Below are 26,901 nucleotides of genomic sequence, written 5' to 3'. Positions count from 1 at the left end.
AAGTATCTGGGAAGAGTTCAGGATTGGCTTGGCACGCCAATCCTGTCTCAACCACACTGGGTTCTGCTGTTGACTCACTGGTCATTTCATAAGAAAATGTCAGTGGGGAAAATGGTTCTTTCTCCCTTGTGGTCAGATGACCACAGTTATGATTGAAAGAATGGTAGAGGCTAAGGTGACAAGGGAGGTGGAATCTGACACTTCCCTCTTCCCCCTGACACCCTCACCTGGTCTCCCTCCAGGACCAACGTTCCCCACTGCCCACTCCTGCCTCCCTCCGACCCTCCACCCACACTGGCCATAGCGAATGCTTAAAAACACACTTCTCATCCCATGGCTCCTACTCAGATGGCGTCTACTGCTCCTAACACAAGCACCAAATATTTAGCCACTGCCCCAGCAATTCCACTCCTGTTATACACCCCGGATATTGGAAATTTGTACACCAGTTCTCACAGCAGCACTATTCACAGTAACCAAAAGGTAGAAGCCATCCAAATGCTCATCAGTGGGTGAATGGGGACACAAAATGTGGTCTGCTCATACAATGAAATACTTATTCAGCCCTGAAAAGGGAATGAAGAACTGATAATACCCAATGCAGTGTGGGCAAACCTGGGAAACACTGCTAAGAGAGAGAAGTCACACACTGAAGATCACGGGGCGTGAGCAGGGTTCCATTTATTTAATTAGACATTAAATTTAATGGAGTGACATTGGCCCATAGGAACACACAGGTTTCAGGTATACATATCAAAGAAGTGGAGGGCCAGAGACGATAGTGTTTAATCTTCCCCCGTAGACAAAGGCTGGGAACTCCCAATACCTCTGGAATGTTCTGTGCCACCCCCGGCCGGCACCCGTCTCCCATCCGTGCCCACTGACATCTACGTATAGCCAAGGAATTCTCTGCAGTACTGACTAGGTCAGGAAAGAACTGGACACCAGGTGTCAGAAGCCAGCCATTCATTTGAGAACACCAGGGCCCTCTTTTTCTTGTAAAGATAATTAAGCAACACTACTATTTTAAGTACACCGGGATCTTTTACAATGTCTGTGCTGGGTCCCCCAGCACACCAGCCTGCCCTGGGAAGTTGGTAACAGATGGCTCCCCGGTGTGAAATGTTGCTCACAAGCACAGGCTTCCCCTCATATGCTGAGATCACAGGAAGACTGACCCTCTGCACTGTTTCTGTAGGAGTGTAGTGGGCAGCACTGGACACGCACGAAGCCCTTGGACTCTGGAATCAGCGATCCAAGCTGGGATTTCAGTTGTGCTCTTTATAGGCTGATGAACATGGAAGAGATATGTAACCCTCTCCCTAAGGCTCAGTTTCTTCATCAATAAAATCGGTTGAAGACATTTCCTGCATAGGGTAACTGCCAGAGTAAAATGAGATGATTGGACTTGATACAGGGTAGGGGCTTTGTGAGCTGTGCTGAGGCACTTGCTACGGTTGCCTTTGGCCCGGCCCCTCTGGGATCATTACCTGGCATTTCTGGAAAAAGCCACTCTGACTAGGGTGCCTCAGAAGCGTGTGCACAGCAGCAGGTGTGAAACCTCCCGGCTGCTGGCTCTCTCCAGCCCACTCCGCGGACACTGGCTTCACGGAGTGCGCCGGGCACCCACCCCCAGCTGTCCACATGGAAAAGACGAAAGCACTGGTTCCCCCAGCCACAGAGCTCCAAGTCCCCAGCTAGCTAGACAGCACGCCCTAGATACACAGCACCTAGAGGGAAGAGATGTCTTTGTTGTTAGACTTCTTCCCAGCTTCTCGCCTGCTTTCCTTCAGGTTCCATCTGCACTTGGAGGCCGAGGGGCTGCCGGCTGCGGGCTCTGCTTCAGTGCGGCTAGGCTTCGGAGTAGAAAGCAGTGCTCGCACCGGTGCGGAATGGTCTGAGTCTCGGGGAGGTGCTGTTGTTTGAGGGCGAGGTGCGGGGCTGGGCTGTAAGGTGATCACTTTCTGTGTCTTGCTCCTACCTCTTTGCCTGCAGCCTTACGAGACGTCTGAAGGACGATGAAGGATGACCCAACACCCCAACCCCAACGGCTTCTCCCACCTTCATTCCCTCCTTGCGGGCATCCCTTACTGTTCACAGGACATGGACCGAAAGGCTCCCTGTTGCACATTGAGCTTTCCTGTGTCTTGAGCGTGCCAAGCTGTCTTGGCCATCGAGCCAGTGATGTCACTGGCTGCGAAGTGGCACATGGATAGGAAGCCCATGTTTCCCGCCCCCCCCATTTTCCCGCATGCTCTCTCCCTCTCTGCACTGCCCATCATTGCTAGCTGAAGAGATAGCAGGGCGTGCGGGGCCCCTGAACCTCATTTCATTTGCAAAGGAATATCATTCCCCTTTGTTCTGGGAGCCCGGGCTGGTTGTCAAACAATAGTCTGTGTGTTGACTGGCAGTTCTTCTCAGCCACAGAAGGAGGGGAGCCCGTTCCCACTGCATGCAAATAGCCAGCAATTTCTCAGCAGAGCTCAGAGCTCTCTGTTCAGTTTGCATGAGGCGTGCAGCTCAATGACTCTCCCTGTAGGAGGAGGAGGAGCAGGTGGTGTTCAGCTTTGAACTTGGTCCATATGCCCCAAGGATAAGTGAAGGTATAGTTGGCCTAAACAACAGAGTTGGGGGCCGTGGAGGGCGGGGAGGCAGAAATCCCTCTTCTGTAAGTTCTGTGTTGGCCAGGAGCCAGGCAGAGCGTGCGATGTGACAGAGACCGCAGGCGGGGGCGATTGAGAGCGTATGTTATTCCGCAGCAGAGCGTGCCTCTCAGATCGTGCCCAGAGGATTGTTCTGCGGGCAGAGAAGAAAGGAGCCTTTCAGCCCCTCCTGCCTGGCCTGCCCTGCGTTTTTTGCTGAGCTGCCGTTTCAGAGTTTCCTCTCAGAGTGATTGGTTTATGCTGTCCAGATGTGCACAATGTGATGGTTTTGTTTGCTGGCTTTCCAGATGTGCACGGAGAGGAAAGCGAGCTTTGGCAAAGGCAGGGGCCTGTCTCTGCAGCCCTGGGAACCTGGAGAACCCACAATGCCCTTGTTGTGTAGGAATCCCAAGACGCAGGGTCTGAAAAAGAGCTTATTTAACCTCTTTACAGCCGAAGACACTAAGGCCCAGTGGGGTGTGACATGCTTGCCACTGATGGATTACCCGCAGCTGGGAACAGAGATGACACCTTACTCGCTAGGGTTCACGGGTCCGTGTCTGTGTGCACGTCTGTTTCGGCGCTGTGTACACCTGACACTCTGCTAGGGGCTTGGGCCACGTTGGTGAACAAAGATTCCTAGCTTGTTCTGATGCCAGATGTGGGGGAAAGATTGAACAATAAACGTAATAAATGGATATACTGTGTAGTAGGTTGATATGTAAGAATTGCTATCCGAAAATGTTGGGAGGAGAAGGTGGAGAAGGATGAGGAGACGGGTTAAGGGGGAATGGGAGTGCTATGATGGTTTACAAGTGTAGATAAGGGAGAAAGGGTAGATGGCATTGAGAGAGTGACTCTTAGTCACCTATTATATAACAAAATAGCTCATAGTCTGGTGGTTTAAACCAGGAAAACATCTCGCAATTTTTGTAGGATAGGAACTCAAGAGCAGTGTTGCTGAGGGCCCTGCTCGGGGTCTCCCTTGAGCTCAGCCAGAGCTGCGCTCCTCTGAAGGCTGGGCGGGAGCTGGAGCATCCGCGGCCGAGATGGCGCCCTCACGCGGCTGTTGGCAGGAAGCCTCCACACCTCATCGCATGGGCACCTCCATAGGGCTCCTATGGAGTGGCAGCCAGCTTCCCCCAGAGCTGGCAGTCAAGAGACACACATGAAGTCACAATGTTTTCTGTGACCTAGCCTTGGAAACAAAAGCCACATGACCCAGTCTTGGAAGAAGTAAAGAAGTGAGACACCGCTATCCGTGAAGAGATGTTCCCATGGAAACGCCCTACGGTGGGAGTAAGCAGCCGTGTTTGTGGGTGAGCATGGCAGCCAGAGGTGACGTGGAAGAGGAGTAAGGATGGGCACACGCAGGTCACTGCAGCGGGGGAAGGTCACGGCTCCGCTTGGAGTGAAGTGGGAAGCCACAGGAGCAGAGGAGCAGCGTGGGCTGACGAGGCAGACGTGCCTACAGGAGGCTGGAGGGGCAAGGAGAGAAGCCAGGGGCCGAGGGAGGCCGTCACAGTAAATCAAGCTGGAGATGGGGGCGTCCCCTGCCCATGGCCCTGGAGGAGCGAGGACGTGTCTGGATTCTGGGCAGGTTTTGAGGATCGATCCACAGGATTCCCTGTCAGATTGTGTGAGGCATGATAGAGTAGCCGAGAATGACCCCGAGGTCTGTCGCCAGCCAAGTCCTCTCCCTGCCTTCTGCGGCTTTACAGGAAGAGCTGCGGTGAGGCAGGGCCTTGGCATGCAGCACCTGCCCCTTACTGCAGTGCCCGGCTGTCTTCTCAGGGTCGTCACTCACCCCTTTGTGGCCTTGGTGGCTGTGTCTACAACATGGAAAATGCACTGAAGCCTCCTAAGCGAAGGAAAGAACAGATGCTCTGACGGGACTTGATGCTCCCTGGAAGCGTGTGCCCTGGAAGGTGCCCCAGTGGTCTGCAGGAGCACTCTGCATTCGGGAGAACGAGTGTCGTTTCACAGCCCCTCCCCTAAAGTGTTGATCCCGCCGATGGACTGGCTCTAGCATTTCGACCAGTAAGGGACTGGGGTGCAAGGAGACGTCGGGGGTGACGAACTTAGGGATCCTGAGAACAAACCTTGTAGAAGAACTCTAAAACTGTGGCCAAAGGGAAGTAAGTAGCCACAGGCCAAGTCTGCAGGCGAGAAGGCAGAGCCAGAGCCTCACGTGGCCTCTCCCAGGGCCTCCCAGGGCCAGCTGAGCTATCTACCTGAAGTCCAGAAGCAGACGCGATTCCTCTGTGCCCCAGAAGTGAGGGCATTGATTTTCCTGGGGGGGGGGGGTCCTGCCGGGAAGTGATGAGCAGGATGCCCGGATCTGAGGTGCTCTGGGGTTGCCGGTGATGTTCCTTTTCTTGATCGGGGTGTGGGTTTCGTGAAATCCATCAAGTTTCTAAAAATTCATAAAGCACAGCACTTAGAATCTTCTCTACATAGTCAGTCAGCAGCAACAAAACATCTTTATTAAAAGGCATGGGGAAGTTATTCTTTCCCCAGAAGGTAACCCACCTCCCCCACGTAGGACCTGAATTCCTACCTGTAGAGATTCTTTATTGCCAGCTCAAAAGCACTGCTTTTAAAATCCCAAATACCTTAAGGAGAATTAACCAACAAATGGTTGCCACTGGCCATTGACACCCAACTGAATAGAGCGGGTTTGGCCTACTCAGGACTTGATGTGAATAAAATCACACCACTCGGACTCTTGTGTCCATTTCACTCTGCGTTAAATAAAATCACACCACTTGGACTCTTGTGTGTCCATGTCACTCCACGTCGTGTCTCTGAGATGTCTTGTTCACTCTCGTTGCTGTACATAGCACTTCACTGTGTGGAGGGAGCACAGTTTTTCCATTCATTTGTCGATGAGCATTTGTTTAGTTTACATTCTGGGGGCTATTATTGGTAGAGCTCCTGTGCATCTCCTAGTATGCATCTTTTAATAGCTGTGTAGACATGTTACATTTAGAGAGATAACCCCAGGGGCCTTTTATATCACACTGGCGGCCTCCAACCTGGGCTGTGCTGGGGGACTGAGTAGATGAGGTCCCCAGGACACCCCTCAGGGCGTTGGAGGTCCCAGATATACCTGGGAGGCTGCTCTCCCTTTCAGCAAGGGGAGGTACACAGCGACGGCCTGAGTCACCCTCAGATACCAGCCTGCCTTGTGGTTTGACTTCCTGGGCTCCACCCTGCCCACTCTGAGCAAGGTGGCAGATTTGCAGGGAATGGGCCGGTCATCTCTTCTTTCCAGCCTGTGGTAATAAGCCTCCCAGAACTGAAGGTCGGGGGTGAGGGAGGATCCCTTGCATGCTAAGCCAGTTCCACTGAGCAGGTAGGGCTGGTGGCCCTTCAGGGAACATCCAGCCCCTTCCCACCTGCGGGCTCATCACACACCTCAGCAGGCAGCCCGAGTGGGAAGCCGGTGATGTCACCGCCAAGCCCAAACAATCAGGCCTTTCAGGGCAGGATGATAACAATCAAAACAGTATGTCAGGGCCTGCCACGCAAGAACGCGCACGCTTGTTGCACAGGGGAGGGTCCAAAAGAAGAGGGGGAGGCGAGGCTTGTCAGGAGGACACCGCCCTTCTTTCATAACCTGCCTGCCGGAGACCGAAGCCCAGAGAGCAGGACTGCATGTGGTGTGGACGCTCACGCGCCCGTTCTCAGAGAAATCACGGTGCTCTCCACCACCTTCCCCAGGACTTGTTGCCTCCAACCCCAGAACTGAGCCCTCCACGGAGCAATAACCAGTGGGTGGACTTGGAGCAGGAATGTGCCGTTGCACAACTCCAGGGGGTGCCATTCACAGACCACAGCGTGCAGGGGGCCCTGGAGTAGGCAGCACTGAGGTTCTAGAGCTCCTGCCTTCCGTATGAGGGCACAGAGGCCCGGTGAGTCTCGAGTGTTGTGTTTACCTTGAATCCCGGGGATCAGTCTTGCCCCTAAGGTCCCTGGAAGACCTAACTCTACTGAGTCTCAAAATTCTCAGTAAGATGCATGAGATCAAGGGTTTTCCTTGTCGGGTCTGAGAAGTTTCTGGTGTTCAGATATTTGCTGAGGGAGCAAGATTGCCTAAACTGTTGCTTAGTCTAGGTCAGTGGTTCTCAACCAGGTGATTCGGCCCCCAGGAGACACTTGGCAATGTCTGGAGCCACTGTGGATTGCCGCAACTGGGAAGAAGCCACCGCCATCCAGTGGGTGGAGGCCGGGGATGCTGCTCAAGACCCCCCCCCCCATGTACTGGACAGGCCCCCCAACATAGAATGACCTAGCCCAGAACGTCGCAGTGGCGAGGCTGAGAACCCCCGCTCTAAACAAGATGTAATGGTTGGAACCCCACTAACCCTGAGGCCTCTGGTTAACATCTCCCCCATCCAGCCTGTTCTCCTTTTCTTCCAGAGCGGGCCAGACCCTCAGCTCACTGGCTGGGCAGGCATAGGCAGTACCTGCTTTTCTGCTGGGGACCTGAGCCCAGGCAGCCATCTCTCTGTGATGGTGGGAGTGCTCTGTGTAAGGCCAGAGGATCCGAAGCATAGACAGCAGTGGGTAGGAGCCCCCACTTAGACTTTGTGGCTGGGTAACCTTGGGACGAGTCGCTGAACCTCCTCAGGCATCTCTTTCCCATCTGTGAAATGGGGACAATAATGGTAGGAGGTGCTGGAGAGGGCTAAGCTTGTTGCCACAGGTAAAACGCTTACAACCATGCCTGGCGCTTAGTAACTCTCAATAAATGGCAGCAACGATTGCCATCATTTTAACTCTAGCCCGAGGACCTCCGGCTCCCTCCCACGGGGTGTGGTAAGGAAAGGTGAGCTGGTTTGGCCGCCAGTCGGTGGTCATGGCGGGTCTGCGTTCCCCCCGCTGCCCCAGGCCCAGGCTCAGGCTCCTGGTGCCGGTGCCTGGCTGACCGCTTTCCCGGCCCGGGGCCCCAGGTGTTCCCATGCAAGGGTTGAGTGGAGACAGCAGACTAATGGATTTCAAGGGAACCCTTCTGAGCATCTCGTTTAGCACAGGCTCTGCCTCCAAAGATGGGGTGGAGCCTCACACTTGGCCTTGGGAAGGCCCCTGAGGTGGGGCTGGGCCATTGCAGTGAGCACTCAGGTCCTCCCTCAAAAGCCAGTAGACGTGGCTGTCCCCGGAGAGGATTCTCGGGAAGGCGGTGTCCAGGAGAGAGGGCTTTGACTCCATTGCGATTTCTTGTTTGTGTTCGTGTTGTTGGCTTTACATCGTTGGGGAAGGAGACGGAAAGGAAGACCCAGGTCCCCTCGCCGACTGCCTCACACCCTTGCTCACACTGTTCCTTCTTCCTGTAGGAAATGTACCCCCCCAACCCTCGCCCTGGTAGACAGTCTCTGTCTAGCTGGTAGAACGACCCCCATCCTTCAGGGTCCACCTTAGATGTCAGTTTCTCTCCTGGATCCCCTTTCTCTGCCAGAGCTGTCCTGCGGCCTTGCGCAGTCAGTTCTCTTACGGCATGGGTCGGGTGCGCTGGCCTGTCCGTATCCGTGGGCAGGTCTCGTTGGCCTCTCTCAGGCTGTAAAGTCCTCAAAGGGAGCTCTGGAACGTGGCCCGGGGCGGCGTGGGGGGCTCAGGAGTCACTGCTGGGAAGCTACTGTTTCGGCCCCAGCTCTGAGCAGGGAGCCACAGACCAAAAGGCTGAGGAGCGTGAGCGAGCGAGAGAGGAGAGAGCGCGAGGCCGGGGAGGTCGCCTGCCGGGCGTTCAGGGAGCTCCACAGGGTTGACTCACAGAAGCCACCGTGGAAGGAGCGTCCGCTCTGGGCTGTGAGCTATGGCCAGCACTCCACTGTGATCGCCTCCCGTCCCCTGGAGAACCCTGAGGATGGGAGCGGGGTGTTTCATATCCATATTACAGATGAAGTGAAGGCCAGGCTTCTCGTAGGTGGTACTGAGTCACAGGTCTCTTACTCACAATGTGTCACATCACCTTCAAAGACAGTGAACTTCTCTGTACCTTTGTTTTCTACCTTAACAGCGAAGGTGTTGAACAAGGGGCCTCCACTTAGGCCCAGGGCATGTTCTCTGACTTCACTCCAGGGCTGAACTGGGGGAGGATGCGGGAGGAAAGAAGGTCGCCCTGCCCCCGGAAGACATGGGTCAGGCCTCTGGCTGCCTCCAAGCCTCCGGGAAGACCAGGAACCTGCCCACCGGGTGGCCTTTCTTCCTGTGGTCCACCTCTTAGGGTCCCTAACTAGCAGGCTGAGGGCCAGCACTGTCCCTGAGAGGCACTGGAAAGCAGCCTCGGGCTCTTTGCTTCTGCCCTTGCATCCGATTGGAGAGTGGGCACCTCCTCCCGGCCTGCACCTCCTTGGCACCCGTCGTGGGCCCGGCCGCCCACACCTGTCAGGGTCCGGTGCCGTCCCCACTCCTTCCTGGGTCCCCCCACCCCTGGGGCATTCCTTCTGCCTCCTGCCCTAAGCAGCTTGAAACGCCCCTGGGTCCCTGCCCCAGACAGAGAGCACAGTGTCTGCCGCTGTCACTGCTGCCCCGGCCGGACCCGGCCAGCTCAGGGCTGGGCTGGAGACGAGAGACCCACACAGACGGACGTGGCTCCCACGGGGCTGGTGAGGGTGCAGTGAGACACGTCTAACAGGTCCAGAGGTGGCTGAAGCTTGTGCTGACCCATCAGAAGTGCTGGATAGGGCCTTCTTACAAAGCGCCTGCCCAGCGCCCAGAATTGTGTGACCAGCCTCTGTGGCAGACTGGAATTCTGACCCAGGCTTGCCTCTTCCCTCCGTGGGGTTTCTGGGTGCTTCTGAGGATGGCCAAGTCATCCATACGGCCTGGGACTTCCTGGCTTCAGCACTGACTGTCCACAGTCCCAGGAAACCTCTCTGTCCCAGGCAGACCTGCGCAGTTGGGCACCCTGGTGCCCATTACAAAACTCAAGCAGCATTCAGGGACTTCTGACCTCTTAACACACTTGCTTAACTGCCGAAGAGAGAGCTCCGTGGCGAGAGCCCACAGCTGCTCACCTCCGGCCCAAGTCAAAGAAGCAAACTGACATTTGTCCCCTTCCTGCTTGCCGTTCGCTCTTGCAGAGTGGCATTTAAAACACACACACACACACACACACACACACACACACACACACACACAAAACAGAAACTACAGAGTCCTAGGATATGAACTTAAAAACAGCCCCACTTTCCCTAACACTGACCGGGTCGCCTTCCTAGCAAATTCAGATCCTTAAAGGAAAAAAGGAGACCTCTGAATGCTCTAAGCTAAATCCAGCTCCTCCCCAGAGGTGACCCTCCCACACAGTCCCTGGGCTCTGCTTTCCCGGGGAGAGACTTCTTCAGGCTGCTCTGCTGCTGCAGCTGCAGGCCAGCCCCCAGGCGCCGTCTGCCCCATGCCCTGCAGTGACAGCCCCACAGTAAGACCCGCCCTGTACCCCCCCTCACACACACTCTTCCTCCTCCCCTGCCCCTCCTCTGCCATGGAGGCCCTCCTGGCCCTTTCCATGGGTTCCCCTGCCTTGTTACTCCCAATTGAGCCTGGGTGACAGGTCACCATTGGGCTTTGCTTGACCCCACCAGAGGGCAGGGATGCAGTCAGGGGCTAGCCAATGGTTTCTCCCCTCAAAGAGTCCTTCATTCCTACTTCCCTCTCCTTGCCACTATCTTGCCGTGGTCCAGACTGGTAATGGTGTCTCTGTGCTCTGGCCAGGAATGACAGGACAGAGATAGTGGCTCCACTGTCCCTGAGGGCAAAGTTTGGGGTTTCCCCTGTTTTGGAGTCCTGCTTTGAATCTTCATAGCCTCTCACTTGGGCTTTTGCTTCCCAAGGTTAAAAGTGGAGGGGTGGCCCACCAGGCTCCACTGCCTTGGGGTGTCTGTAGGAAGTCCCATTGGTGTGGAGGCTGCAGGGAGAGCCCAGCAAGACTACAGGAGGGCGTGAGTGTGGCACGGTGCCCATCCCTGCTCGCCATTCCACGTCCTCACTGCTCCTAAGTCAACTCCCAGCCTCCACTGCTGAGGGACCAGCCCTGCCCACTGGAGCACTGCTGCCCTCTGCTCCTTGCCTCCCTGGGCACAGAGTGGCCATTATCTTATCACTGTTGTTAATGTGTCCTGTCTCCACAGTGACCCTCTGCTTTGATGCCCCTGCTCCTGGTTTTCAAAGGTCCCTCCGAGTCTCTCCAAATCGGGTTTTGTGCCCAGAAAGCACCCTGTCTGCAGGCCGCCTGATGCATTCACAAGTGGCCACTGGCGTCCCTGGCTCACAGCTGGGGCCACCCTGAGAAGCTCCTCAGCTGGGTGTCAGGATGGCAAGGAAGGGGCCCCTGAGAGGGACGCAAGTGCAGTCATCATCCTCATCCTCATCCCCTTTGGTAACGTCTTAGGTCTATGGTGAATGGAATGTGGAGCCAGGGAGGAGAACTCTGGGTTTAATTCATGGTCCAGAGCTGAAGCCAGTGGGAAAGGGTGCAGAGAGCGTGGAAGGAACTAAGCCTGTCCGTCAGGTCACCCCTAACAGATGCATGGCCTAGAATGGAGCAAGGGACCATACCATGCTGGGTGTGTGTGTGTGTGTGTGTGTGTGTGTGTGTGTGTGTGTGTGTAGGAAAGCCAAATTAAGAAGAGACATATGCAGGTGGGAACGACAGGGAAGCTGTGGTCCAGCCCTTGCTGTTGGGCAAAGGAGCCAAGGAGCCCTGGGGAGAGATTCCGTGATCAGCGGTGAGACGGCGCCCTGAGAGCTGCCTGGCAGGATCCCAGGGGCGGGGCACCTGACTGGGCTGGGAGCCCCATGCAGAGCTGGGGCAGGGCAGAGGTGACCTGGCTTGCCAGGGATAGAAGAATAGAGTTTCTGTGCTGCTTATCAGGATGGTGGCTCCTGGACAGGATGTGGAGGAGGCTTCCACAGCCCGCCTGGTGGATGGCTGCAGTCGGTGCCATGTCATGGCAAGGACTTTGGACATTGGGCTGGTAACTCATCATGGTCAGACCAGGAGAAGGCATGCTTTCGTCTGTAAACATGAGGTCAGGTGACGGCAATGGACAGCAAGCCAGCCAAGTGTGCTGTTTCCACATCTGACAAGGTCCTGGAGATCTGGTCAGACACCTTGACCTTGCTCATTAGAGGACCCACATTGGGTCTTTGGTCCCATGTGGTCAGATCTTTCTGCAGCCACTGAGATATTAGGGCAAAGATCAGCAAACTACCACTTCTGGGCCTAATCCAGCCCACTACCAGACATTCATTTTGTAAATAAAGTTTTATTGGAACACAGCCACACTCATTTGCTTACATATTAGCTGCTCTTCCACTACAGTGACAGAGACCCAGTCTCCTCAAAGCCTAAAATATTTACAAACTTTCCCTGTGTGCCCCGTGGATCATGGGATAAGGTCAGCATTTGTCTGAACCTTTCCTCTCTCAGAAGTAAAAAGAGAGAGCTGCCTTAGATTAACATGGGCGGGAACCAAACACACCCACAAGAGAGGCCAGCAGACAGTGAGGTAGCCAGGGGCCCTTGGTGGACACGCCGTGGGCTGGGTGGACCAGGGTGTCTTCTTGTCTGTCCGTTTCATTTTATGAACAGTTGTCAAGCGAGCGACCTTTCGTCCCTAAGATACCAGAACATTTCCTTTATTAAAGAACTAATAATTTTTCCAGATGCCATCACTTTGATGAGCTAATGGTTGGATGTAGGGGGGAAGTGTAAATCTGTTAAGAAGGGACAGGATGAGAGTTCGGTAAATGAAATACATGCATGATTCTGGTAAGGTCAGTGTTTTCCTATGTGTCCCAGGCAGACATTAACCCTGTAGCCTCCCATGTGCCTGAGCCTCTTATGAAACTTATGTGTGTGAGTTGGGGGATAAAAGACAGTACAGGCTGAGTTCCAATAAAAAGGTTCAATATTAAACACTGAGGATGGTCCCTGGTGCTCTTTGCTGGAGGATAGAACAGGAGATCATGGCCAGGGCTGGCCGAACGGGACCATCCAAGGCAGCAAGTGTGTCCTTGTCCCAGGAGGCAGGGGCGGTTAAAGAGCAGGAGGACAGGGTGGAGTACTGTCGCTGTCCAGAGTTGATGGGTGGATTCCTGTTAGCAAGAGGGACAGGCATGAGCAAATGGACTAGAAAGCCAAGTGATGGTGCAGCTTCCCTTCTCTACCTCACCCACCCACAGCCTTCGGGCCGCGTGTCCGGCACTGCCTGCCGAGTGATGGTGCAGCTTCCCTTCTCTACCTCACCCACCCACAGCCTTCGGGCCGCGTGTCCGGCACTGCCTGCCGAGTGATGGTGCAGCTTCCCTTCTCTACCTCACCTACCCACAAACCTTCTTGCCGCATGTCCGGCACTGCCTGCCGAGTGATGGTGCAGCTTCCCTTCTCTACCTCACCTACCCACAGCCTTCGGGCCGCATGTCCGGCACTGCCTGCCAAGTCGCACCCTCTTCTCACACCCTTGAGCTCCTTGGTGATCAGGTGGGTCCTCTGTGGAGGGGCTGCCCCATGGACCTGTCCCCAAGGTAGACCCTCTAACACTGCCTTCCGATGCATTCAGACTGACGCTTCCGCTTCCTCTGAAAGTTGACGTTCATTTCCCTTGCAGTAGTTTGCAGTGTGCATAACGGGGCTTCTCCATTGATGTGCGTGCCTCTCCCTCCCAGGTCACACACTGCACTTGCACGGTCTCTGCCGCTCCCTCCCTTTGCATCCCAATACCTGGTTTGTGCATGAAGCGGGCTCTCAAGGCTTGGCTCTGACCAGCTGACCAGTTTGCACAGCACAGTGTCCTGCAGAGGCAGGAGGAGAGAGGACCCTAGTGAGCCACATGGGGAACAAAGAAATGTGGGGCCAGGTCCAGACCCACATGGAGAGTCCACCCAGAAGACCCAGTTTCTGTCTGACTCTGCATCCTTTCTTGTTCCCTTTCTGAAATTGCTTCTTGATAGAATGTGATGTGTCGGATCCCCACGCCGTGAGGGATGGGAACCAGAATGCACTGAGCAGCTCATACGCCTTGGGCATTCATAGGCATTAGGTCACTGGTCGCAGCAGGCCTCTACGGTAGGTGCAGCAATCCCCACTTACCCCCTTCCTGTTCTAGGCGACGACCTGAGGTATGGTGAAGTGATTTATGCAAAGCTGTACAGTTAAGTGGCAGGACTGGGACCATCCTACCACCCAGCCAGCATGTTTTCTGCTATACTGTAGCAACATAAAACTGGAGTGTCCCCAGGGACCAAGGACAGCACGAAGGGGTGATGGACCCATGTTGCCCCCTCCTCTCCTTGTGCTACACGTGCCCCAACCTTTCTCCTCTTCCCCCGGCCCCAGCCTTGCCTGGATCTCTCCCACCACAGGATGCATGGGGCCAAGGCCCTGGGCTTCTGCCGGTGGGGTGCCTGTGTCTGGATGACCGCCTTCATGTGTCTTGTGGGTCTTTCAGGAATCTAGCCATTGGAATCGGGATCCAGAACTTCCCCGAGGGCCTTGCTGTCAGCCTGCCCTTGCGAGGGGCTGGCTTCTCCAACTGGAGAGCCTTCTGGTAAGTGCTAGGGAGGGTTGCTGTCGGGAGGCTGGGGTGGTGGCTGACGTGAAGCCCAGAGCAGTCCTCTGTGCCGGCTTCTTGCCTCCAGTCACTCCTGACCTGGAAGCAAACCTTGAGCTTCTGGTCACATGTGACCGTCTGGTTGAATTTTACACCTCCAGAGCTGTGAGGGGACCTCAAAAAAGTCATCGCTTGACCTTTAGCCTTTCCATAAAACTAATCCAAATGGCCATCTTTCCTATTGCAAAACACCTCTGTGGAGTCACGCCACATCCATTCCGTGTTGAGCATTTCCCCCCTCTGGTGGGAAGAACTGTGGCAGCCCTTATGTTTTCTTTTATGTCACCTTTCATTTGGACTCATATCACCACGGCCTTTGTCCCCAAGAGTCATTATAATAGCTTCTATCATAACCTTTGTCAGTGTGAAGACCAGGATTATGTCAGTAGTGTCTGGGGAGATGATGTCTAGCGTTTTCATTGTCTTCAAAGGGCTTTCTAGTCTGTTCCTTAATTTTACCTTTTTGGTGACATGGAAGGTGGGTTCCCAGTGTTCCAAGGTGGAAACCATGGCCCAGAGTGTGGGTGACCAGCTCAAGTCACCCGGCTTATCCATGGTGACTCCAAGACTGGAAGTCTGACCTCTGCCCTCGGCTGAGGATTTTGAGCCTTGGGACGCCTCTCCGTTAAAGCATTCACTGCTCTAGAATGGATGTAATAGCATGCAAAAGGACTGGCAACAGCAACAATAAAAATGCCTCCCACTGTATAGGGCCTGTGACCTGCAAGTTCTTACACACACTCAGATTACTTTATCTCCACCCTCTGTGATCGCTTTCCCCACTGCTGGAGTCTGTGGAATAGAGAATTAGAGTGAAGGGCAGGGCAAGATGGCCTTACAGGGTTTTTTATTTTTTATTTTTGTATTTTTCTGAAGCTGGAAACAGGGAGAGACAGTCAGACAGACTCCTGCATGCGCCCGACCGGGATCCACCCAGCACGCCCACCAGGGGCGACGCTCTGCCCACCAGGGGGCGATGCTCTGCCCCTCCGGGGCGTCGCTCTGCTGCGACCAGAGCCGCTCTAGCGCCTGGGGCAGAGGCCAAGGAGCCATCCCCAGCACCCGGGCCATCTTTGCTCCAATGGAGCCTTGGCTGCGGGAGGGGAAGAGAGAGACAGAGAGGAAGGAGGGGGTGGGGGTGGAGAAGCAAATGGGCGCTTCTCCTATGTGCCCTGGCCGGGAATTGAACCCGGGTCCCCCACACGCCAGGCCGACGCTCTACCGCTGATCCAACTGGCCAGGGCCTAGAGGGTTTTTTAAATGCAAGTTCCATGAGCCTGAAAGTTGTAACTGTCATTTCATACAGTGGAATGGGGCATCGTGGTCAGCGTCCAGACCCTGAGGTTAAACTTTTAAAAATTCTGCCTCCAGTCTGAGTTTGACATGAAACCTACTTTTCCCCAAAGTGGCAGAAGCAAGGCCAAGAGTTAGATACCTGAAAGAGACGCGGGGTCACGGCCTCTAGAGGGTTCAGGAGCACCGAGCCCCCACCCCATGCCCACCGCCTGCTGCCAGCCAGGGGGAAGCAGGGAGGGGGGAGTTCCCAGGCCCCACAAGTTGCCCTGTTACCATCTTGTCATCTGGAGGCTGGGCGGGGACGTCGTCTCACTCCCATTTCACAGATGGAAGGATTGAGGCTCAGGCAATGTGTGTTCCCAAATGCCCACAGCAAGGGACAGTGGGAAGGCTGTCCCAACTCCTTTTCTGTTGGTGTCTCTTGCCGGTGGGGCTCAACTGTGGAGTTCAGGTATGGGATTATTTCCTCCCTGAACTCTCCGTGCCCTGTGGCTGCTGTTTTATTCAGAACTTCTGTGGTTGTAAGCAACAGAGACGCACTCTCCCTAGTGCAAATGAAAGGATTTTTTAAAAGGAGAATCTCACCTTAATCCAAGATGCAGGTTGTAGGTGCAGCCTCTCCATACAAACACTGCCAGGTGGGACACCTCATCCTCAGAAGAGGATGGGCACAGCTCTTTCAGCAGGGGTACAGCTGTGGCCCGAGCCCACAGACGTGCCAGGCACACTGTCCTTGGGAAATGTCCCTACCTCTTTGAATCACTGTCCTGGCCTCTAAATGACAACATAGGCATCAAGTGATGGATGGCCAAACAACATGTATCCACACAAAGGGATTTGAGACAGCCGTCGAGGAATCCAGTGCCGATGCGTGTTCCCGTGGGAGTGCCCCCTGCAACTATGAGCTGAGTGCAGATGTCAATGGAAAGACCACGCAGTGTGTGATTCCACTTCTGTGAAATGTTCAGAGCAGGCAGATCCATGGAGATGAAAAGTCGAGTCGTGGCTGCCAGGGGCTCGGGGAGGAGGCGTGGGGAGCGGCTGCTAATGGGGGTAGGGTTTCTTTCTGGGGTGATGAGAGTGTTTGGGAGTGAGATAGTGGCGATGGTTGCCCAGCCTTATGAGTAGACAGAAACCACTGACCTGCACACATGACGTGGGTGTGCCCTGTGGCATGGGAATTAGATCTCAATAGTGCTGTTATTTTATAGAAAACAATGCAGAGGACTCAAAACTCTAAAACCCAACAACCCGGGGGTGGGGCACTGCACTGCAGCAGGTTGTGGGGAGGGAAATGGCAGTGGTGAACAGGCTGGTGAGGCGCCTGCATGCTGCCGCGCTCAGGGATGGCGTGGGGTAAACGCATCGCGTTCTGGCATCAGTCAGCCAGCTGCAAGTGCTGAGTGCTGCTGGCCCTCCTGCGGTGAGTGCCACGTGTCTCTGCTCTCTCCGCAGGTACGGGCAGCTGAGCGGCATGGTGGAGCCCCTGGCCGGGCTCTTCGGGGCCTTTGCCGTGGTTCTAGCCGAGCCCCTCCTGCCCTACGCCCTGGCCTTTGCTGCTGGCGCCATGGTCTACGTAGTCATGGACGACATCATCCCTGAAGCTCAGATCAGGTTGGAGAGCTTCCCTGCCGTCTGTGTCTGTCCCAGTCAGGGCCTCGCCTCCATCCAGATCTCCCCCCCCCCCTCCTTTTTTGCATTTGGCACTCCTTTCTTTATTTCCACCCCTTCCTACCGTTTCCCAAGATCATCCTCAGCCCCCCTGCAGCTGTGTGCTCTGAAACTGAAAGGGGGGGAAGGGTAACAGGCAGGTGGGTGGAGAGACAGACCCTGTGATATGAGGCAGTGGCATATACGCCCTGCCTGTCCGCCTGCCCCCCCCCCATGAAACAGACTTATTTTTTAATATTCTCCCTCCCTTCCTCTCTCCCTCCCTCTGTTCCACCTTCTCTCGACTTTCCTGGGGCTGAAATGAGGAGAGAGGGGAGCTTTGTTAGCTAAAGCTATACCTCCACGGTCTCATTGTCTGTCCACAGGCCAGGTATCAGGGAGACTGAGGGCTTCCTCTCTCTATTTCATTTTGGTATTGCAACAGCATGATTTTGAAGCTATAGTAGTTTACAAGGTCAGATTAAATAAAATCGTCAAGAACTTAATTACCACTCTTAACTATTCAAGCGTGGATCCCAGAGCCGAGCTAGGTGACCTCTGGCAAGCCTTGGTTTCCACATCTGTGAACCGAGAAGAAGAATCACGTGGTCACCTTTTGAGATGACACATGTTAGTTAATCGGCCTGCCCGGCATAGTATAAGCCCCAATAAATGTTAACTATCAATCTTTTCATGCTGAAGAGTGGTAGGAGATTTTCTACTGGAATTAGACCTTGCAGGGGATGCTTTCAGTGTGGACAGTGTCCCAGAGTGCATACTAAGGTCGTACTTTTCTTCCTTTCCTTCCCTCCTAGTGGTAATGGGAAACTGGCATCCTGGGCCTCCATCGTGGGGTTTGTCGTGATGATGTCCCTGGACGTTGGCCTGGGCTAGTGCTGAGTGAAGTCTTCGGACCCCAGGAACCTGCTGCACGAGGACATGGCAATGCTCGGCTTCCGTGGGACCACGAACCTCTTCGTTCACATTAAAACATTTTTACTTTCTCTTTTCATCTCATTATCCCAGATCAACTCTGATTATGTGACAGTTTTTACTTTTCTTTTGAGGGAGCTATTGGTTTTCTTCTTGGAATCTCAAGGTGTTAATGGAACTACAGATTTTTGTTTGGCCCCTGGATGGACTCTTCCTTCGGTGGGATTCCCGTGCACGGAAATCTCTGCTCCCGGCCCTCAGTCTCCCTCGCTGGACCCCACGGCGACTCCCAAGGTCGCCTACAGAAGCAAGCTCCCCAGAAAGGAGTCTCCTAAGCACTTTGCTTAGTGACTCAGAGCAGAATGGCCAGGATCTCTCGTCTGTCAGTCCCAATCTGGAATGGGAGCATCGTGTGTGTAGCCACCTACTATTTGCCAAGGTCCACCCAGTCCCAGGAGGAATATACCTTCCTCTGCCTCCCGAGGGAGACACTGAACAAGACTGGGACACAGACAAAGGGAAGAAAATCAGCTATTCTCTCTCTCTAATTGTGTGTGTGTGTGTGTGTGTGTGTGCAAAGATTGACATTTTGAAATTAAGGGAATTAGGGAATTACTACAACTGTGAACACACAGCGAGCCCTGTGAAAAGAAGAGATGGTAGCTTTGATCAGAGACCTCTGCTGTGTATGGAATAAGTGGTTTGTCATGGTTTCCAAATCCCACGACATTTATTTTGATAAGTTTATAGCCTTCATTCTCCTAAGAGACTTGGGGACACCAGCCAACTGCTAGAACTCCAACCCGTCCTTTTGTTATAGACAGAGCTGCTTAAGCTAATTTAACTGAAGACATTTGGCATCTGTGATGGGTCCTTCTCTTGCTGGCCATTTGGTAACGTGTAACGTGACCCAGAACTCTGGAGCTATAGCAAGCTTTGCTGGAGTTTGGCCAGAGTGCTTAGGATGAGAGGAAGAACAGGTAGGAAAAGAAGAATTTTTTTTTTTTTTACATTTCCCTTTTTAAAGTAAATTTTCAGCAAGTCCTCCTTCTGAAATGACCCCAGACAACAACTTGACCTAGACTAGAAGCCAATCCATTCTTCCATACACATAGCTTCTCCAGTAGGGATGAAAGAATTTATCTGCTTCAAGCACAGCTGAGGCCTGCCGCCCTCACTGGTCAGAGGAGCCGCTTGTAGGACCCTGAGTGGGCTCCACAGACACAGCAGGCTGCCCGGGAGCCAGGCATCCAGGCATTGTGTTGTCAGCACCTGCCCTGAGTTTACATGTTTGGTTGCTTGCTGTTCTGTGAATGCCCTAAGACCCCCACAGGCCAACCTCATGCAGGGCCGATCAAGGTTTGTTTTTTCGAAGCACTGACGATCAGAATGGAAGATACATCCGGGGCCTTGATTGGTTAGGATGACGTGCGGTCTTCATACGTAGTTCTATGTAATGCAAACTTCTTTCTGAGGAATGAGACCTCATAACTGTGATTAATATCAATAAAAGGGATATCATTGTGGGCAACCTGTGCTGTGTTCAGTCCTTCTCAGTGCTGCCTCTTTCCAGGTTTGTGAATGTAAGAGCCAGCTGAAAAGTTAGCCCTAGCATCTTTCTAACACCAGTCAAAGCAAAGGAAAGAGCTCAGTTAGGAAAGGTGAGTTAGATTCCCTGTTGCAAACCACAGTAATCAGGAACCCAGCGGAAGGCTCTGGGGACCTCACAGGGTCTACGGGCAAAACAGGCTTGAACATTGATTAGATATCTATCAAGAAAACTGGAGGTCTGGGATCATCATGGCCCCATCGCATTAGCCATGGCCTCCAGTGCTGGTCCCTCGGCCTGAGCACCACCCCTCAGAGAACTGCAGTCCTGGATGGGAACGAACTTGACACTGACCACCTCTCTCACAACCTCCTTCAACCCTCCTTGACTTCCATACCATTAACCCAGGAAGTCTTACATGCCCAGGTGGCCATAGCCAGGGGCAAGGATGGCTCTGTTTACCCAGGGGATGCAGAAATCGACCTCCCACCATCCTCCCCAAAGCTTTCCTGAAGCAACTTCCTGCCACACCTCCACCCCCTATAAATATGTTGGTGAGAAGGTTGGTAGCAAATGACAGCCCAGGGCTTGTCGTTTCCCCGTCCTTTGGCATTAAGGTATGATGACTACATGTAACGAAGTCACAGATCTTAAGGGTACAGCGTTCCATCAATTTTTACCTACGCTGCCGCCCTCTTGGCCTGGTCAACCCCATCCCTCCTAGCCCGGCCCGCAGGTGTGATCGGAATGCCCGGCGGAAGGAGAACGCGGCCGGGCGCATGGGCCAGGTGAGGCCGGCTGCCTGCGCGAGCTCACGTTCCGGGGAGCAGGGCGGGGGTGGGGAGGTGGAGCCTCAGGGCCTCGGCCTCCAGCCTCCCCACCTCCCCGGGCCCTGGCGTAGCACCGGGGACGACGCCCCGGCGGTCTCTGCGGGCGGTCTCTGCGGGCGGGCGGTGCTGTTTACCTGCGCGGGGCGGGGCCGCGGGGCGGGGCAGGACGCGCGGCGGCGCCCAGCTTTGCACGCAACGGGCAGTGCTCCGGAGACCCACCTCCCTTGGTTGCTGGCCTGTGGAGGGACATTACCCTCATCCTCTGTCACCCCGCTTGGCACACAGCGAGGCCAGCCCGACGCCACCAAGGGGACCCCTGTCTTTCCGGGCTCCCTGCCGTCATTCTACTGGGTGGTCGCTCCCAGCTTGTCCCTTCCAAGGCCGGCTTTGGGGCAATGTGAAGTTTATACCATTTCAGGAGCGCTCTTTGACAAAAACAGTGCAAAAGTACAGGCACAAAATGAGGCCCAGCGCTTTGGCAGGGGGGCCTGTGAAGCAGCCTCCGTGCTGTTCAGGCTGCTGGGCTTTACGCTAAATTCACCTGGGTCCTGCGCTTTGGCATCGCTCCATCTGAGGGCGGGGCAGGGCAGGGAGGCCTGCAGGGCCGCGGGATTTCCAGGCTTCGGCAGAGCTGCAGGAGCCCTCTGTAGTGAATTCACTTTTGGTCATCTTCTGGACACAGCCCAGCCTGCAGCTGTGAAAGGGGTGGTAGTGTGGTCCCGCTGGGGGAGCACAACTCACAGTGCTGCTGTTGCTGCTGCTGTGTCCTCCAGCGGGAAGAACTGAACCGGGAAGGGGCTGTCGCCTCCCCCTTCCAGCAGGGCTGCCAATGAGAGCTGTGGCTAACAGCACCCCTGAATCTACTCCACCCTCTTCCCTTCTATGTCCCATCATCTTGTCAGTGCCCAGGCTCTGCTGCTGGCTTGAAGGCAAAGGGGGCTCTGCATGGCCACTTTTCATTCCCAGGCGACAGCTGTTACTGAGACCTCCACAGCCTCAGGACCCTCAGGCGTCCTTAGCACATGGGGCTACAGCCCTCTGTTCTAAAACATGGAAGACGTGAGTGGACAGAGGAGCTGGACGGCCACTGGACTGCACTGGCCCACAGAAGGTATATGTATGGTTCTTTGCACAGGGTAGACCTCGTGGTCAGTATCTCAGCACCCCTGCGCCCCATGACTGTCCCCCAAATTAAAAGCTCATGCCGGAAACTGTGTGGGATCTCTGGGCAAACTATGATCTATGAAGTTAGTAAGTCCCTCACTGCCCCTCTTCTCTGTCCATTAGGAAGGCGTATGGATCTAGCTGTTCGGAGTTGATGAGGACCCAGTGCTGGGATTTTAGGCCAGGTTAATATTTCCCTTCACTGACTGCAAGAGCCATGACCTCCAAGAAGTCCAGGATGCGTCAGGGAGAAGTGAAAATGGAGGACAGGTTTGGGTGGGGGGGAATGTACAAAGAGAGGAGAGGCCCTTGGCCAAAGTTTGGTTCTGCTTTGTAGGGGTGCAGTGAAGGTGTTAGTGGTGCACCCCTTCTCTCTGACCTTTGCCTTTTAGGATTAGGGTGCAATATGCACTTGGTCACTACTACCCACTGGAAGGTCTCTCATACAGAAGAGCAGTAGACTAATTTAAGATTAGCACTTACATTTAGATTTCAAAGTTTGTCTTCAATAGGAATCTGCCCCCTTTCTGCTCATTTAGTGAAATGCTGATTGAAATCAATATGTGGAATTACAGAAAAGTAAATTTTTTCACTTACTAAGAAAAGCCTATAATGCAAGTTAAAAGGAAAAAAAAAAACAGTCTTAAGTATATGGTTCATGAATCTGCAGACTTCTTCCATGTGGACGATGGTTATATTTGGTAATTCGGCAAAAGATGGTCACTGTATTTGTTCTCTAGTGTTATATAACAGACTCTATCTACCACAAACTGAGTGGCTTCAGCAACATGCATTACTATCTTGGTTTCTCTGGGTCAAGAGTCGGGACATGGTTTAACAGGGTTCTATGCTCAGGGTCTCACAAGCTCAAGGCTGCAGCCAAGCTGTTGGCTAGACTGTGCCCTGATCCAGAGGCTTGATGCGCAAGACTGCTGCCAAGAGCGCTCTGGTGATTGGCAGGATTCAGTTCCCTGCAGCTGTAGGGCCCGGGCTTCTTGCTCACTGTTGGCTGAAGGTTTTCCTTAGTTCCTAGAGGCTACTCACAGTTCCTTGGCATGTAGACTTTCCCAACATGGCTGCTTATGTTATCAAACCAGCCTCCTGGTAAGATTGCTAGCAAGAGGGAGGCTTACATGGTATGACATAGTCATAGCAGTGACAGCCCATATTCCCTTGGCCCATAAATTTAGGTCACACAAATTGATTTCATCAGTTCATGGTCATCTGTTTCATAAATCAGGATAAGTATGACACCATAAACTACATGTAGGTGTGACCTGTTCTTTATTTATTTATATATATATATATATATAGTGAGAGGCAAGGAGGCAAGAGATACAGACTCCTGCATGCACCCTGACCAGGACCCACCCAGCAGACCCACTAGGGGCGATACTCTGCCCATCTGGGGCTGCTCCTCCATTGCTCGGCAACCGAGCCATTTTAGCACCTGAGGTGAGGCCATGGGGGCCATCCTCAGCACCCAGGTCCAATTTGTGTGAACCATTCGAGCCATGGCTGTGGGAAAGGAAGGGAGGGGAGGAGAGAGGGGGAGGAGGGGAAAGGGTGGAGAAGCAGATGGTCGCTTCTCCTGTGTGCCCTGACTGGGAACTGAACCCAGGACTTCCACATGCCAGGCCGACACTCTACCGCTAAGCCAACCAGCCAGGGCATGACCTGTTTTTATTCTCCCTTTTGCAAGTGCACTTCTGAGTGGTGCAATGCAAAGACAGAAGGGTTAGTGAACAGGGAGGAGACAGGAGTCAAAGGCAGCCCCCGAGAGAGATGGGCAGTGCTGCGTGAGCCCTGGGGAATGAATCCTGGTCTTTCTGCCCTTGTCTTCTCTAAGGATTTTCCAAGAGCTGATCCCTTAGAACTTGGGTCCGGCCTGTGCCCAACTCTTGACTTCTTTACATGACGCAGGAGCTGGAGGCATGGGGAGCAGCGTCTGCCAGTCTCCTCCTTCCTCCCCCACTTCTCTCATTGAGACAGCAGAGTGCACTGTAAACATGTTGTAGATTCAAGTCACTGTTCCCATGCTGACACCCACTGGAATGTGGTAGAGATGGCTACATTTTGGTCATTGTCTTTAGTTTGGCCTAGTAACTTTTACAAACCAACTCCTAGAAAGATATCCATGGTGATGGCTAAGTCTCAGCCACTGGCCATACTTTGCCGGCAGAAGAAAGGGAAGGAAAGCCCCAGGACCAGAGTAACCAAAAATTGGAGTCTGCTACCGGATCTGTGAGAACGTACAGACCTAGAAGTCTTCCCAGGACTTTTTTATATATCTATGTATTCAAAAGTTGTCTAATCAACTTGTGTAACAAAAAAAACCACACAGTTTGGTGGTCGAAATCAAGCCTTCACTTTCTGGCTTTAGAACTCACACTTGAATGTAAGGGAGATGTTTCAGGCTGTCTGGTGGAGATTAGAGTGGATAACGATCTGGAAACCTGAAAGGTTTGAGAACCATGTCATCTTCCTTCGCAAAAGGTGTCTCCTTACCCCATAAGTGATGTCTGTTTTGGAAGAGGGGTGAGGTAGGGGTGTGTATGTGTGTTTAATGTAGAACCCTCGGCAAATAGAAAATTCTTGGCAATTCTGTCAGGTCAGCAGGTGCTAAAAGTAAAATCCTCTTTCCACAGACCAGAAATGCTGATGTGAGTTTCTGGTCATCTTCCTCACAGCTCCGTCAGTCAGCCACGTTGCTTAGCCCTCAGCAGGTCCAGGCACCAGCACCGGACACAGGGACAGTCGGGCTAGATGACACAGCCACCAAAGTTAAAGGGAAGGTCAGGGGTAGTGTCGTTCTGTGTCGTCATCTCCCAGCTGTGAAATAAACGAAGAACGAGGGTGGAAGGTTTGGGTTGGGGTAGGGTTGGGGTGCAAGTGGCATCTAAGGGAGAAGGGGAGAGGGAAAGTAACAGGGATGAAGGCTGGCACTGTTAGCACCGGCAGACCTGGGTGGCCAAACAACATGGCTTTCGGAAAAGGCAGGATTAGATTAGGTGCCTTTGAATTCGCAGCACTAACTGCGTGTCTCAGTGAGAGATGACAATGCTGATAGCATGCAGATTGCGATCAGCTGGCAGAGGAGCGCCAGGCGGGCTTTGTGGTTTGGTAAAGTGCAGCGGACAAGTAGGGCACAAGGCTGCCTCAGTAACATGCCCTTCCCTGCCCAGGGCTCCACCGCCACCCACACCGAGGCTCCTCCCACCACGAGCTCAGCTTCCATTTTCTCTTTTACTGTTCAGGGAGGCTGGTCCCACCTGTTTGGCCCCTGGAGATATCATCTGGAAACACCTGATGCTCTGACTTCCTGTGTTGCCCACGTCCCACGAGTGGCTCAGCACCACTCGTCTGTTGGCAAGTACACAGAGGACTTGCACCAGCCCAGGGCATTAGGTGCTTACGTGAATTGAGCAGGAGATGAGATCTTGCAAATCAGAAGGAAAGATAGCACGTATGCACTTGAATGTGACAGTTAGGGTTCAGCAATTGAACTAGTATTTTTTATATCACCTCTCTAACCTCTAAGAATACAAATAGCAAGAGAAGACTCAGAGGATACCAGTACATTGAGCAACACACCCGTTAATAATGGGAACGCTGCCCTCTCCATCATCCTACACAAAGAATAACGATGCCCTTCTTGGGCAAGCTTTCTCTAGGAGAATGTAGGTGATTAAAATGATTTTTGCCAGCCAGCCAATCTGCCTCTCCTTCTGCTCATGGCGTTTCTGCGACAGACTCCCTTTAAACCATTCCCATCGCTTTGATCGCAGTGTATCCTGAGTTTAGACATGGCGGCCATCTTCAGCCCACCTGTTCCCTATCGTGTGACAGAGCTGGTCCTGCAGCACCAGTGTTAGGGGCGTAAATGTCACTAATGCTGCTCTGTAGCCCTCCCCGCAATGGTGAGTGGTTTATCGTCTGACTCCGACAGGCGCTGACTCTCACCTTTTTACTGTTTGGTTGAGGGAGAAAAAAAAAAAATAGAAGCAAAACCAAAACTATTTTAGCTGCTACAATTTAAAAGCAAGGCCAGGCCCTGGCCAGTTGGCTCAGTGGTAGAGCATTGGCCCAGTGTGTGGATGTCCCTGGTTCGGTTTCCAGTCAGGGCACACAGGAGAAGAAGCCATCTATTTCTCCCCCTCCTACCCCCATCTACTTCTTTTCCAACCACAGCCCTGGCTCGATTGGTTAGAGCACATCGGCCCCAGACACTGAGGCTCCATGGAGCCTCCATCTCAGGTGCTAAAAATAGCTCGGTTGTGAGCATGGCCCAAGATGGGCAGAGCATCGGCTCAAGACAGGGGTTGCTGGGTGGATCTCGGTCAGGGCGCATGTGGGAGTCTGTCTATCTCCCCTCCTCTCACTTGAAAAAGAAGAAAAAAATTAAAAATAAACAAATAAAAGCGAGGCCAGATCGGATCATTGGCTTTACAACGCATATGTAAGTTGTAATGTTGGCAGATTGATGCTCTACTCTGTTTCTTTGAGACTTATTTTTGTCTCACTTTTTATGATGGAGAATTTCAGACCTACACTTGAGTAAACAGAATGGTGGCGCAAACCCCCGTGTACCCATCGTCCAGTTCCAACAGCCCCCATCCCCTACCAGTCTGCCCCTATACCTCCCTCCTTCTCATTATTAAAAAAAAAATCACATCATTTTATTCATGAACAGGTCATATGCATCTCAAAAAGGAAAAGATTTTTTTTCACATTACCCTGAAACTATTATCACAACAAGAAAATAAGTGGCATTATGTAATTTACTTTAAATTATTGCATACAACTTATTTCTTCCCTATAAGTTGAGCTGTGGCCTTTGGCAACAACAATAATATTTGGTATTTCTAAGGGAATTTGTGCTTTGCTTGAAACTCATTCATTAGTTCATTTCGTTCCCATAGGGACGCCTCTGGGGTGAACGCAGGGCAGGAGACCCCAGGGCCATGGCTGAGTCCGCATGAATCATAGCTCTGAACGTGCCTGGTCCCTGTGGCCTAGGCAGACGGTGGCAGTGACCCCCCCCCCCCCCAGAGGGACAGGTCTCTCCTGTGCCCTCCCTCTGCGTTGAGTGCTAGGGCCAATCTAGGAACCTGTCGGAGGAAAACGCTTGCATATTCCGATCTGGGTGACTGGCGGTCGTGTCAATGGAGGGTGGGAAGAGAGGGGGATGACCGGACAGAATAAGACAGCCAGGAGTGGTT

At 53.4% G+C, this 26,901-nt stretch overlaps 1 protein-coding gene across 3 annotated transcripts in view; it reads left to right on the top strand.

Moving 5' to 3' along the window:
* The window catches only part of SLC39A11 (solute carrier family 39 member 11), a 286,459-nt gene extending 266,792 nt beyond the window's left edge, over positions 1–19,667 (top strand). For all 3 annotated transcript variants that reach the window (XM_066236012.1, XM_066236011.1, XM_066236013.1), the window contains exons 8-10: positions 14,096–14,194; positions 17,009–17,167; positions 18,019–19,667. In XM_066236012.1, coding sequence (XP_066092109.1) covers positions 14,096–14,194; positions 17,009–17,167; positions 18,019–18,097 — 337 coding nt within the window. In that variant the 3' untranslated portion in view covers positions 18,098–19,667. The remainder of the gene's footprint in view (positions 1–14,095; positions 14,195–17,008; positions 17,168–18,018) is intronic.
* Positions 19,668–26,901: the final 7,234 nt, after the last annotated feature.

Source organism: Saccopteryx bilineata, chromosome 6 (assembly GCF_036850765.1).
Source record: "Saccopteryx bilineata isolate mSacBil1 chromosome 6, mSacBil1_pri_phased_curated, whole genome shotgun sequence".
NCBI classification, from domain to species: domain Eukaryota; kingdom Metazoa; phylum Chordata; class Mammalia; order Chiroptera; family Emballonuridae; genus Saccopteryx; species Saccopteryx bilineata.
This window is presented reverse-complemented; position numbering and strand designations above follow the sequence as displayed.